This window comes from Artibeus jamaicensis, unplaced genomic scaffold, assembly GCF_021234435.1.
Source record: "Artibeus jamaicensis isolate MK-2021 breed Jamaican fruit bat unplaced genomic scaffold, CSHL_Jam_final scaffold_833, whole genome shotgun sequence".
In the NCBI taxonomy this organism is placed as follows: Eukaryota; Metazoa; Chordata; class Mammalia; order Chiroptera; family Phyllostomidae; genus Artibeus; species Artibeus jamaicensis.
The window spans coordinates 2,451,935-2,465,868 of record NW_026522056.1 but is presented as its reverse complement, the minus strand read 5'-3'; the positions used below and the strand labels follow the sequence as shown (position 1 = coordinate 2,465,868).

The window sequence follows — 13,934 nt, the reverse complement described above, 5'->3', positions numbered from 1 at the left end:
GGATCAGAAACCCGATGGTGGCATAATGAACATCAGACCTATTTTCACATGCGAATATCAGGGGATATGAAGGTGATAATAAAACTAAGTGCATTGTTTGCTTTTAGAGTCATCAAACCACACTGTGCCCCAGGGCATCACAGCAAAGTCCCAGGTGAGCCAGAGCTCTGAGGCTGCGCATCTGGGGGGAATGAGTTAGGTGCTGGACTCTGCCTGCATTGGCGCCAGGCCCCATGGGAACAAAGGATGGACTGGCAGTCATGCCTGTGACTTTGCAGCACAGACACCGGGCCTCACTGAGATTCCCTGGCAGACGCCTCTCTGGAGACGCAGCGCATGATGAGACCTGCAGAACGAGGTGCAGGGTAGGGTGAGGTAGGGCCTGGGGGGGTCCGGACACGGAGGCCTCCTGGGCACATCAGGGTTTGAATTTATTACACGCTGCTATGTCTGGTCGGTTTTCAGGGCCCAGAACAAGCCAGGATGGGTAAGGGTGGTTCATGGAGATGTGCCAGGCCAGCGGGAAGCGGGGAGGACGGGGTCCAGGTAATATGGAGGGAGAACCAGCACGGATGCTGGTGGGCACATGCTCAGCAGGTGTGACTGAAAGCCCTCTCCAAGTTCGTGCGTGGATCTGAGGATCCCTAGTGGGAGTTGCACCAGGAGATACCTACGGACCTTTCAATACTGATAACCTTTCTCTTCACGAACTTCCTGCCTAGTTCCAGGAGTGGGCTTGACTTCTCACATTAATCAGCTTATGCGGCCCTGACAAGCCCACAGACACGACATCATATGCATTTCTGGCTGAGGTCAATATGGAGCAGGGGCAGAGGGCTGGCCTGGCCGACCCCAGATGCAGAGCCGGCATTTCCCAGCCTGCTCCCTGCCTTCCCAAGGAACATCCAGAGCCCGGCAAGCTCCTAATAGTGGGAAAGCATCTGCAGGAGAAGGGAGCTGGTGCAGGGCCCAGCCTTGGAGTGCCACCCAGAGAGAGGGGTGTCTCCACCTCGGCCAGGCCCCTGATGTCACTTATCACACACTATTCTTTCAACGGGTTAAACATTAATGAATGTCCTAAGGAATTAAGTCATGTTTCCAAATGTCCTTTTTCTGAGTGTCCCTGTGCCTGAGAGAAGCTGGCTAGTTCAGTGAAGCTGCCACTTAAATGCACTCACCCACGGACTTAGGTCCCGAAGAAAAGAGCAGACCTTACGAGCAGCAGGGCTGGCCTCGTGCAGGGGCTCTGCTCTCCTGAGTACATCCCGTGCTGCCCCATTGGGTGGAACCTGCCAGCTGTGCTGTTTGTGTTGAATACACATGGGCGGCGCGTCCCTGCACACCTCCTTACCGGCAGTCCAGCCCGCGGGGTAGAAACAAGCCATCCAGAGGGGTCAGGACAGGGTCAGGATTAGAAAGCCACCAGGAGATTCCAGTCTCCCCAGAGATGACAGGGAACAAGATTGCCCATGGTGGCTGGTCCAAGGTCTCCTGGGGGCTCACACTGGCATGATATGTCCACAAAGAGGAAGCCCCAAGCAGCCAAACAAAAGACAGGTGACCACCGGGAGCAGACTTCTAGGGTGGGAGGGCGGGCAGGAGGAGAAAGCAGGGAGGAGCCTGTGCCGTTCCAAGTACGTCTGGTGACCACCAGCGCATGCACGCCCTTCACAGTTAAACCGCTGCCTCATCCCCTCTGCAGAAGCTCCAATGCTGGGTTTCAATGAAAGCCAGTAATGTCAGCCCCGAGCAGTGTACGTGACAACAGGCGGCCCCCTCACTCTGGTTCTGGGCTGAGCTTCCTGTCACACTGGGCCCCCAACAGCATGTTGTGCCGGCTGCTTCCTGGGCCCTTCTGGAGCTTAACCAAAGTCCCCAAACACCGGGCTCCCCAAAGTGCCGCAATTTTAGGTTCTGAGCCGCAGCATCTTTGCTTCCTCTGAAGTGGCGGGTATGGCTTATGCACCTCACCCACGTGCACGCACTACACACACACCACAGACACACACACAAACAGCACACACACACCCCCCACAGGATTTCACTGCTGTTCCTTTTCCTTTTCTTACTCAATGTAAAATAATCATGTGACAACATTAAAAACAAAAAATCCGAGGTCAGGGAAATCAACGCAGTTTCTACAGACGTCATTCCTTCTTGGCCCCGCGCGGCAGGAGTCACCCTGGTGCAGGTGTTCACATGTTCTTCCACCCAGATCTGCCCTCAGAAAGCTGCGCACAGAACACAGCACGCGAGGGAGGGCAGAGGTTCCTGTCACCAACACCGACACCAAACCAAGTTCCTTCCAGAAACTCCAGAAGGTCTCCGAAATTCTTCCCTAAACTGCAGGTGTCCATATTTATTCCCATGTTCTGGTAACAGAATTCTATAAGTCTAAAAAACAAACAAGCCATTGTCTAAACCTTCTTCTAAACACCACTGTCAAACAAGCACCATGAGTCACGGTGTGGACCAGGTCAGGCAGAGGGGTTAAGGGGGCCAAAGCAGAGCACACTCGCCGCATCCCAAGCCTCACCCAGGTGTCCCTCTGAAAGGGTCCCTGCTGGCCAGACGTGGGGCACAGAGCCCGGTGGGGCCACAGGGGCTTCATCGACTGGCCCGTGGGAGCCTGGCCTCAGAGCCCCCATGCTGCTCAGGTCCACGCAGGAGAGGACGGACAAAGAGAAAGACGAGGCAGAGCGAGAGAGGAAGGGGAGGGAGGAGGAGTATGGTGGAGAGTGAGCTGGGGGCTTAGGGTTCTGGTGGCGGCAGGTCCTGTACATGTGTCGACCTTTTCGATTGCATGATGGACAGGACAGGAGACCTCTAGGCTTGGAGAGATTGTGGTTCAAACCTGCCGTCTTCCTCAGCTTGGGCTCTCGGTGGCCTTGGACGGAGCAGATAAGCCTGTGGTCTCCCTCAGGCCGCTCTCGTCCCATCATGAGTGTGCTCTGGGCCCAGCTCCTGACCAGCCAGGGGCCAAGCTTCCCATGCGGCTGCACAGAAGTGACCAAAACAGAAGCACGTGACCTTGTTTGTAAATGGCAGGCTCTGAGGAAAATCAGTACCCATCACACAAACCTATGTGGACCCACAGAAAAGTGTCCCCCCGAAGTATTCCACAGCATCACAGAAAGAAAGATTTACTATCACGTGCACCAATAACTCTCTTTCTTCCTAAATTCAGCAAATGAGGATTTTTGGAGGGGGAAGAAAACAGATTATTTCTAGAGAGTGGAGAGAAAGCCCTCCAACCCTTAACTACACAAACTCCCTTAGGATATTTATTCAAATGCACATTTATCTTAAAAAATAAAGTACAGGTTAGAAAAATGCTGAGCATATTTAGTGGAAAGTTATAAGAATTAAAAGTAGTATTTAGCTAGGAAACCACCTGAAATGATTACAGATGGCCACAGTGAGGTCTCCCCCCACAATAAAGTACATGTGGTCTGTAATGGCGAGAACACACCCGGCGGGCTTCGTGTTTGGGGGACCGCCGACCGCCCAGACCACAGCTGTGTTGTGAGAATGCACTCTGTTTGGGGGTCCTTTCGGCATTGTCACTGCGACACTGACTTTGAAACAAAAACCGTCACTGCTCATCATTCATTGAAGTGCCTGCGTTCTGGGTTTAGAAATGAGCGCACGAGCTTTCCAGTGTGGCCACCGAGGAAGCATTCATAATCCTCTGAGTCTTATCTGGAGGAGAAATTTGTGCTCTCAGCCATTAGTCCCACACTGAGTCTCTTCATCACCAAACTGGCAACTTTAGACGTTTGCCGTGGCCACTGATGGCTAGGGTCGAATCACTTCATTAAAATTTACCCCAAAATGCTTATTTTAGGAATTATTCATCCATCCTTGGCAGAAGCATCTGCTGGAAAATGCACTTACGACAAATCACTTCCAAACAAATACTGTTCCATCCTCAGAAAAGCAACAAGGTAACCTGCACTGCCCCCTCTTCTTGGGCCCCAGGACGGATCCCTCCTCAGGGCCTTTGTTCTCAGTCTCCACTGGGAGTGAGTCAGAAGTACCTGCCCTCCAGTGAGGCTGGGAGCAGGGATGACAAATAAAGACCACAGAGAACCACCCAGGGCTGGCCCCTCACTGTCCACGGGCTCCAACAGCCCCGTCCTAAGTCCTGCCCCCCAGAGAGCCCTTGACCGGGGTGCACAGGGGAGGGCAGCCATGGGACAGCGCTGTCTGAACCACTGCCAGGGGCCAGTCGCGCACCCACCGGGCTCTGGCGCTCCCTCTCTGTGCCCCACCGCACGTCTGCAGGAAAGCTGGAACAAAGGAGCCCCGCGGAGTTCATTCCAGCTTCCAGGGGGAGCACGGCGACTGTGCACCTTTCCTCCAAGAGCAGGGACGCCCCAGGCAGGGGGCCAAGCCAGGTGGCCACAGCCCCAAACCAGGTGGGGATGCCAGACGCCCCCCACCCCCAAGGTGCGGGACTCCCCTTTCCACCTTCATAGGCACCTCCCCAGCCTGCATCCCTCTTACAAGGCCGGGCAGAGCCTGGTTCCTCGCTGTAGCTCGCCTATGTAGGTGACATGCAAGCCATCCCCAGAAGGTCACCCGGCCTCTCTCTCCCGGAATACCATCCATTCACAGAAAGCGCCAAAGAGCAGGCTTGACACACCTGTGCTGGTCTTCAGGACAAGCCAGAGCCCGGAGATATCCTGGGACAGCAAAGAGATGAGGCTTAAGGTCATGCTGTCGCCCGCCAACGCGCCGGCGTCAGGAGGCGGCGACCTGCCTCCTGGAACGCCCGTCCGGGGCGCACAAAGGAAGGCTGCAAGGCTCCATCTTTGGGCTGGCCGCCCGCAGCCGGCGCCAAGGGGCCGCGAACCCCTGGGGTTCTGCAGGGCTGCCTGCCCAGCCTGCTCCCCCCCAGGCCTAGGGCTGGACGTCCCTGAAGCAGGAGCCCTCCTCGGTGGCTCACTTCTTCTGCCTGCGGACTGTTAACTGTTGAGACCCCAGCGGCATCAAAGGCTCCTGCAGCGGCGGCTCCAGACCTGCGTACTGTGTCGTTGGTCCAGACCCTCCCTGCAGGAGCCCTGCGCTTAGCCGCTGTCAGTCCACTAAGCTGGTGGGGCTGCCACCAAGGGGCAGGGTCTGGACCCTCTGGCCCCAAGACACCTCATCAGGATGAAAACACACTGGAGAGCAGCACACTTAGGCAGCTGCACGGTGCTGCTCTTCTGGGCTCCTTTGAAAGCTCTGTGTATGCCCCTCTATTCCTGTGTGCCAGAGGGTCCTCGGCAGCTGGCTACAGAGCGCCCCCCAGGGGCGAAGACCGTGGAAGGTGTAATAAATGGGATGCTTCCTAGGTGGGGATCCCTGGGGAGCTCGTTAAAGAGGAGGTTTTGATTGGAGGACGTGGCACTGAGACTAACAAGCCCCCAGTGATGGGAAGCCGCTAGTCTGCAGGCCAGACTGAGCAGGAAGACCTGGAGCGGTGAAGGGGACCAGGCGCTCGAGTCCAGTGCTGGAGCTCACACACCTGGAAAGGACGGTCCTTTAAACTGGATTAGGAATTGGCTTTGGCTCGAGCATAAGGGCCAGCGCTGAGCAGAGGTGTTCACAGTCACTGCAGGTTTTGCTCCTACATCTGCCATTGGCACGTGATGTGGCAGACACACATCCTCCCGTCTGTGCCCTGGGCTGAGAACCCAAGTGGAGGCCATGGAGTCCTGCTGGCTCATGTTGGGGGCGCTTGTCACGGCAGCAGTGGCTGACGTACGCCCTGATCCACACTGCCCCCCTTCCTGCCGTGTGGCTCTGGTTCTGACCTGGTCTTTGTTGGGTGGTTCCAATCGTTCTCTTTCTAATGGCTCCTTCTCAGCCTGAAGCTGCAGATGTATTCTGTAAGCACAACCCTTTCAGCGTTTCCCCAGGGGACCTTGGGACATTCAAGTAGATCAGGGCACAAGCTCCTAGGGTGGGGGGAAAGGGCCCCTGGAGCCCAGCCCCTCCTGTGGCCAGACTGCACCCACATCACCCAGCCCCCACATCCCCCAGCTCACGGCACACGTCATCCCCCCCCCACCCAAATGTGGACAGGAGCATGGCATTAATCCTGCCTCTTACACAGATGCAAGAAATGCTGACCGAGGCACTGAACAGTCTTCTCGTGGGCCAGTATTCCCTCAAACCTTAGGCAACTATTTGTGTAACTTTAAAATGGGCTCAGGGCCCTGGACCATGCAGAGAGAAGAACTAAAGTGGTGTGTGCTCTCTGGTTATTTTCTGCTGGAAGACAGACTGGGAGGAGCCACCCTTGATTCACAGGGTGCGCCCTTATTTGCTGAGGCCTTTCCTCACCACCTGGCCTTGTTTCACTGTCATGACAACCAGGTGAGGCAGGTGTCACTGATCAAGAGTCAGCTCAGCAAAGCCTCTGGAAGAAGGGAAGGCTGGACACAGCAGTCACTTAGTGCTTTCCACGCCCACGGGTGCAGCTGGCCACTGTCCTCCTCCCATGTCCTCCTCCTGTGTCTCCGCCCTCCTTCTCCCACATCCCGCTCCCCACCCTCCTCCTGCATCCTTCTCCTGAGCCCTCTTCTTGCACCCTCCCCCATGTCCACCCCCATGTTCCCTCCCCACAGTGCCCTCACAGACCTTCTTTGGGTCCAAAATCATCACAGCTCTAGTTCTCCCTCCCACCGGTTGATTCCCCCTAGGGGTTATCTCCTCCCTTCTCAAGTCCTGCAGGCCCAGTCCACTCAGCTCTCCTAATCCGAATGAACTGTCCCTTCCCCCAGTCAACGCACTGTTGCAGAAAATAAGGCAGACTTTTTGGGGTGATGTGCAAGCCCTCAGGAGGAGCTGACTGCAGTGGCTGTCCTCCTGCCTGCCTTAACCACCCCGCTTCCATCTCCCCACTTCCACGATGAGCTCTAGCCATGGAGCATGGCAGTGACCATCAAGCAAGGTGTGCTGGTGCCTCTCCATCCCCGTGCCATGTGCCGCCGTGGCCTGAGGGGCCTGCAGGAAGGGCTCGGAGGGCCAGCACGTTCCCCCAGAGCAGCTCCGGGCACGCGCAAGCACCGAAGTTCCAGGTTCCTGACAAAGTGAGTCTGCAGACCCTCGTCTGGTTCAAACTGACACCCACCAGGAACTAAGCAGCCTGAGAGAAGACAAGACGGGCTGACAGAGCAGAACAGATTGACAAAAGATGACGGGCAGTCCAGTAAAATCTGGGAAAAGCAGTGTGCAAACAATGAAAACTCTGGGTCAGTGTGTTTAATTATAAGTGAAAAAGCAACAAAAGTGTCCACTAAGCTGAGAGCATCTTCCCAAACAGTTTTACGTGTGCTATTTATAAAAATACATATGCACAAAAGCAAGTTTCTCAACAAAATAATCTAATTAAATAGTGAGTTTTGAACCCAATAAACATCAACACATTGAAGCATAAAAATCTAACTACGCCTCCTTAGTTTCTCAGAACAACAGATTCGCGTTAAGGTAGATAGACGGACGGTTAGCTCCTTGACATCCAGGAAAAGGGAGACTCACCAGCCAAAATTCACTGCCATCTGCATAACCACGGAAAGAACTGGGATCCAGGCAGGGACCCCACCCCCTGCACCTGCTCCCCTTCCAGCCCCGGTGGCCGTGAACGCACTTTGTTAGAATGGAAACACGATGAACGTGGAATCCAGCTTCAACCCCCTGTGTCAGCTGTGGACACCCCACGAAGCCTGTCGAATCACGACTCTTCCTAAAACATATTTTTGTAACAATAATGAAAATATTCTTTCGTACTATGAAGAACACTAAAAAGCATCTGTATTTAACCTCTCACGGAGGTTCCCAGCTCCATGGAGGGAGGTTAAACGTGGGCCCCCCGTGGAGGGCCCCGTGGAGCTCTCTCTCCTGGATTTCTCTATCTGCCTCCGGAGGTTTTCTGTTGCTTCTAGTTTTGGTTTGAAGCCTGGACTGCAGTCTTCTGTACAGGCAGGTCAGGTGGCCGTCCCCTCACACGCTGGCCCTCAGCCTCTGTTAATGGGCTCTCAACTCACAGAAGGGTCTTTACCCCACAGGCAACGTGGCTCTTCTTTCTCCTTAAACTCAAGGTGGCTTATGCCTTGTGGTCCAAGTTCACAGCGAGCATGGCCAGTTGTCACTGCCTTTCTCCTGGCTTTTCCTGTGTGTTTTCCCTTCTGCAAGAATTGTCAGACCGAGCATGGCCTCGCTCACTCTTAGCACGGGCACCTTGGAGTCACAGGCTTCCTGTGACATTGTGATCACAGACGGCTGCCTGGGGACTTGCACTGGGATGCAGAGGTCCAGTGACTTTCGTCTGTGGAGTTCAGTGGCCAAAGTCACCTTTTTTTGGAGGGGCTGGTTTCTGACCAGTTCCCACATCACTTACCGTTATGGGCAGTCCAAGACCAGGACAGTTGAATCAGGTCTACACACAGAAGCAAAGTCTGCCCTCCCTGCATTAGCTGTGGCAGTTCGGAGAGTCTCAGTCACGGGGCCAGGGCAGAGCCCGCTGGCCCCTGCCGAAGGCAGGCTGGTCCTCTGCTTTCTCTCAGGCCCCCCTTCTACCCAACTTGAACCAACTCTGGCAACGGACTAGTTTGGTAGAACAAGTCACCATGCCTCCAAGACGGTACACGGCCAACCTCCTGACCAGGCCCCCACCGCATGGGGCCCCAAGGCCCTGGCTGGCCTCAACGCTGCCTGGCTCCGAGCAGCTCGTTGTCACAACGCCACTTGGTCTGGGGCTCTGCTGCGCTCTCGTGCCTTGTTCATGCCTTCGGCTGTCCCTTCCCAGTCACGGCAGTGATAAATGCTTTGAGGCTTCCTAGAGCAGGAACAAAGTGGGCTATGGGCCTTGTTCTACATACATTTATATTCTGTTTGGTCCTTGCTTTCATTCTTGCAGTGTTTTATACTGCACATAATAAATATGCTGGAAGTGCCAGTGCGGGCGCACACTGATGTCTGAGTTGGTGAGCACAGGAACATGAGGATTCAAACACGGCCGGAGCGCCTGGGTTAGAATACCTGATGACTTGGACAGAACTGAACAAACACCAGTGGCCCAGGACCCTCTCCTGCAGGTGCCCGAGCAGAAGTGTCCCCCACAGGGGCTGTGAGCCGGGACTGGACAGCACCCCGCCTGCTCTCCACGAGCTGAACAGGAAGACTGTCTTTGTCTGAGGGGAAAAACTGACACAGGGGCTCCAGATACCAGCTCTCAACAACGAGCTTCTCCCTTCTCCCGGGCGGGGCCTGGCACCAAACTGTTTATTAGAACCGGCCCATCGGTCCCCACCTCTCGGGAAGCAGTAATAACTGCTCTATGTTTTTCCACACAAGCTGTCACCTAGATGGAAACAACCTGGGCAGGGAGCAGCCCTTCTCCTCCTAGATCAACAGCTTCACGTCACAAACCCAACCGATCCAGGTCGGTGCTGTGGGGTAGATACACAATGCAGACAGCAAACACAGCTGGAGCCTTCGGGTAAATAAAATGCCACCAGAGCTGGATGTAGGAGGGCGTAGAGGCGTGACACATGCTTTTCTGAGTTGGACCACAGCGATCTGGTCTCAGGACCCACCAGTGCTCTCAATGGGAATTCTGGATTCTAAATCCAACCACTGAGCTGGGCCTCAGTGTCTTCCATGGAGAGCAGCAGGACAAGGTGGCTTCATGTTCTGAGGCTCACAATTGCTGCTCCCTCCACAGAACGCCAGTGCCCTGGCCAAGGGCACAGAGGAAGGCAGCCCCAGGGACGGACCTCTGCAGGGGCCCCAGCCCGCACCTGGGATGTGGAGGTGGGGACCAGCCGGAGCTAGGGTGCCAGGTGTGCCTGAAGGTCTGAGCTGGAGTTTCGTGGGGGTGGTGGGAGAGGGAGGGGCAGCTCAGATTCCAGGAAGGAGGCTCGCCCATACGAGCCAAGCTGTGGAAACACAAACAGCCCTGTGCTTGCAGCTAGGTGGGTGCTGCCAGGTGTCTGCACTTGGGAGAGCTAAGGAGGCAGGGGCCAGATCTAGGTCCTGGGCTCCCCAAGGAGCCTGCACCCAAAGGCCCATCGGAGCCATATCTGAGGAAGATGGTCTTGGGGTGCCAGGACAACAGACGGAGGGGACACACGCGGCAACGGGAAAACCTCTTAGGAGGGGTGTCCTGCGCTTCTTTAAAGCTATTTTCCAAAACACGTTTCATATCATGGGAACACGGGGAAATCGTGGTACAAACGGTGCCTGGTGTGCTCACAGCTCCGCCAGCACCACACGCAGCTGGGCGGGAAGGGGCAGCTGGGCGGGAAGGGGCAGCTGGGCGGGAAGGGGCTCGGGGTTGGCGGGGACGACCTGGGCTGGTGGCGCTGCAGATACCTTAGAACCCTTTGTCTCTTTGTTTTTAAAGCTCTCTGAAGTGGATGTGCTTTATATTTAAATTTAACTTGTGCATTATAGAATATGTTGGGTTGGCCAAAAGTTCATTTGTTTTTTTTCCATACGATGGCTCTAGTAGCACTTAGTTGTCTTTAACTTCATTTGAAACAATTTTGTTAGACTGAACTGTGACAGCTGTCATGTCAGTGTGCATTAAAAAGTTATTCAAAGCCCTGGCTGGTGTAGCTCAGTGGATTGAGCAAGGGCCTGCGAACCACACGATTGCGGTTTGATTCCCAGTCAGGGCACATGCCTGGGTTGCAGGCCAGGTCCCAGTGGGGGACCCATGAAAGGCAACCACACACTGATGTCTCTCCCCCTCTCTCCTTCCCTTCCCCTCTAGAGATAAATAAATAAAATCTAAAAAAAAAAAGGTGGAAGAATCAAGATTAAATCCACCCTGTCTGCATCTTAAATAAAATTTCTAAAAAGAAAAAACTTATTCAAAATTGGTGAATTTTTGTGCAGCCATTTTAATATTGAAGGTGGAAGAAGATATACAACATTTTTGGCATATTGTGCTTTATTATTTCAAGAAAGATAAAAATGCAAGTGAAATGCACAAAGAAAGTATCTGTGCAGTGTATGGAGAAGGTGCTATGACTGATCAAATGTGTCAAAACTGGTTTGTGAAGTTTTGTGCTGGAGATTTCTCCCTGGACGATGCTCCGGTCGAGCAGACCAGTTGAAGTTGATAGTGATCAAATCAAGAGAGTAATTGAGAACGATTTATATTACACCATATGGGAGATAGTCGACAGACTCAAGATATCCAAATCAATGTAGTTATTGGTGAAAATGAAAATTGTGTTTTTTATTTTACAGAAAAAAACATATGGACTTTTGGTCAACCTAATAATGACAGTTAGAGCCTCAGGCCAAACCTGGGAGTCTACAGGAGACTCTGATCGCGCTGGGAAAGGAGGAGGGAGGCACAACCCTCGGAACTCACCCTTCCAGGGCAATGGGGGCTTTTGTGGGAGGAGGATGGAGCTTGTCAGAGTCCTGCTGAGACAGGATGGAAGCCCGTGCCATGTGGCCAGGTTTGGGGACAGCCGGGAGGCACTCAAGGGAATGTCCTGGTACTGTCTTGTGTATGGGGGTGTGCCCAGGACTGAAGGGGTTGTGTGTGGGCCAGGACCACCTGCTGCCTGGGAACTCACCAGCCCCGCACATACAATGCTAGTGCATGGAGGACTCTCTGCTGCTCCCCGTCCACCTCGGGTGACACAGAGAGGACATCCTCACCCTCTCTGGGACCCCCACCTTCTATCCCCCAAACGCTTGCAGGTAGTGAATGGGAGCTCCCTTCTGCAGGCGAACAGGGCTAGGAGCTAAGCTGGATGCCCTCTTTAGCCAGCTGCAGGGTCAGAACCTGCTTCCCCCTCTCGCAACTACCTCCTGCTCTCCCTTCTCAGGTCGCCAGGCAGAGGGACAGCTGCAACGACTAAGAGAGGACAAAACTAAAAGACCTGGAGGACAGAACCTTAAACCAAACAGGTGACGGGCTGGGAAACATGACAGTAACGACTGAAATGCTAGCAGTTCCTAAGCCCTGCCTGAGAAGTGACTCTCCTTCCAGGACTGAGGGGATTTTAAGAAGCTAGAACATCTAGATAATAATGAAGATAATAAACATCTAGAACATCCAAGAAAGGTTTCTTCAAGTTGGTTAATCATCTAGAAAAGGTCTTCTTTTATTCCAGAAATTTTCCAAGGCTCAACTTTTGCTGTCAGATAAATTTGGGACACATACTAGCCAGAAGTGAGGATGGAGAGGCAACTCAGCCAGGGCTGGTCCTCGCCTCCAGGGAGTGGCAGGTTCCCATGGTCTCCGATCACCTGACTGACAGACTGAAAACAGGTGACACGGCAGTAGCTTAGGGACCATAGGTCTGTTCTCTTTCAAAGTGAAGCTTTTACTTGGAGGTAATTGTGGACTCAGACGTGGTTGTGGAGAGCAAGGCAGAGGAGCCCCATGGGCCTCATTTCCCCAGTGGTGACATCTTATGAAATCACAGTGAAATTACATCGTGGCATCAAGACACAAACAGTCCCTTACTGGCCACACCCATGTCTTTGCAAACCCCACCACCACCTTTTTCCTTCAGTGAAATGGTGTTTATTTTGTTGCTGTGTTTTATGTGTGTTTTTATGTCAAAGGGAGAATGACTAGTCAAGTGGACTGGTGATCTTTCCAGCGTTCTGCACTGTCCCTGTGCACCTTCAGTTCCATGTAAGAGAAATACCATATTCGACCGAACAAACCCATCTTTTGAATTGGAGCGATTTCCCATGTATTCGCAATGTCATCCCTGAGGCTGATCTTTACCCATTCAGACCTACGGCCCGGCTGTCACGGACACAGCCAGCTCTAAATGGGCCCCTTTGCCTAATCTCCCCTGACATCCAACTCCATCAAAGGCACCGTCACCCACCCCCCAAATCCCAAGCCAGACATCTTGGAAGTCCTTCATGACTTCCCCTCCCTTTCCCTATAAAATATCACCACTTCTGCCTGTTTTTCCCCAAAGTCTCTCCAGTTGCTCCACCTCCCAGCCCCTTCCTCTGTTACCACTATAGTTCAGAACCTCATTATCTGTGAGCTGGACTATTCCAGAAGGTTCTAAGTAACTGCTTCCCCATCTCTAGTCTCTCCTCACCTCCACACTATTTCCACATTTCCTTACTGAAAGAGAAGCCTAAAGCCCTCAAATCGCTGGTTAAAAGTCAAGTTCCTAGATCAAAATCACCCACCTGCCTATCTGGCTACTGCCCCTGCCATTCGGAACCTCCCCTGTGTTCATATTACACATATGTTTCTTAAGCTGGGGTGTCCCACCCCCTGCCTTTCCCAGGGTGCACTGTACCCACAGAGGACAAGCCCCTCCGGGACCAGGCGCCACCCTGGCCCCTGGCCTCTGCAGCACCCAGCCCGAGCAGGACGCTCGGTACACGCGGGTGAAGACGGTGCCAAGGCCGCCATGTGAGCGTTTTTATTTTTATGTTTTTGGATTTGCCCGGGGCCCGAGCCCTGTGCAGACAATGCGAGATAAACACCAGTTGCTGACAAAGAGCATTTTCTTTCATCCTGTTCAGAGCTCAAACCTAATTTAAAAGTCAGAGTTTTTACAATCAGAATGTAAGTGAACTTTTTGGTGTGTTAGATGTTATGCTGCTTTACAATAAACATAGAAGTCCTGATGCCACTTAAAAATAATTGATGAGTGGAGCGGTGGTGAAATGTTAACAAGAGGGGTAAACTATGGAAGTGCCGTGTGCCCCCCTCTCCCCCTACAAAAACCCCAATCCAGAACATTCTGTATCAGTTTCATAAAGAAGGAGATCGAGCGAGAAATGATCTTCCAGCTCAGCTGGCTCAGCTCACTGGTTCAACACTTGCCTTCTTAGGAGTTGTGCTTATTTCCAAAATCTACCCTCAAGGGACAGAGACTCCACCACTGACAGGGGCCAAGAAAGAGCCGCTGGAGTGTGTTCCAAACCCTTGG

At 53.4% G+C, this 13,934-nt stretch overlaps 1 protein-coding gene across 20 annotated transcripts in view; it reads right to left on the bottom strand.

Annotated features, from left to right (window-relative positions):
- Nucleotides 1–13,934, bottom strand: part of MCF2L (MCF.2 cell line derived transforming sequence like) — a 167,919-nt gene that overhangs the window by 69,416 nt on the left and 84,569 nt on the right. The window contains exon 1 of one of the 20 annotated variants that reach the window (XM_037140837.2): nt 4,649–4,899. The exons of the other annotated variants lie outside the window; for them this stretch is intronic. Coding sequence (XP_036996732.2) covers nt 4,649–4,721 — 73 coding nt within the window. The 5' untranslated portion in view covers nt 4,722–4,899. Of the gene's footprint in view, nt 1–4,648; nt 4,900–13,934 lie in introns of those variants that run through there. 20 annotated transcript variants of the gene reach the window in all.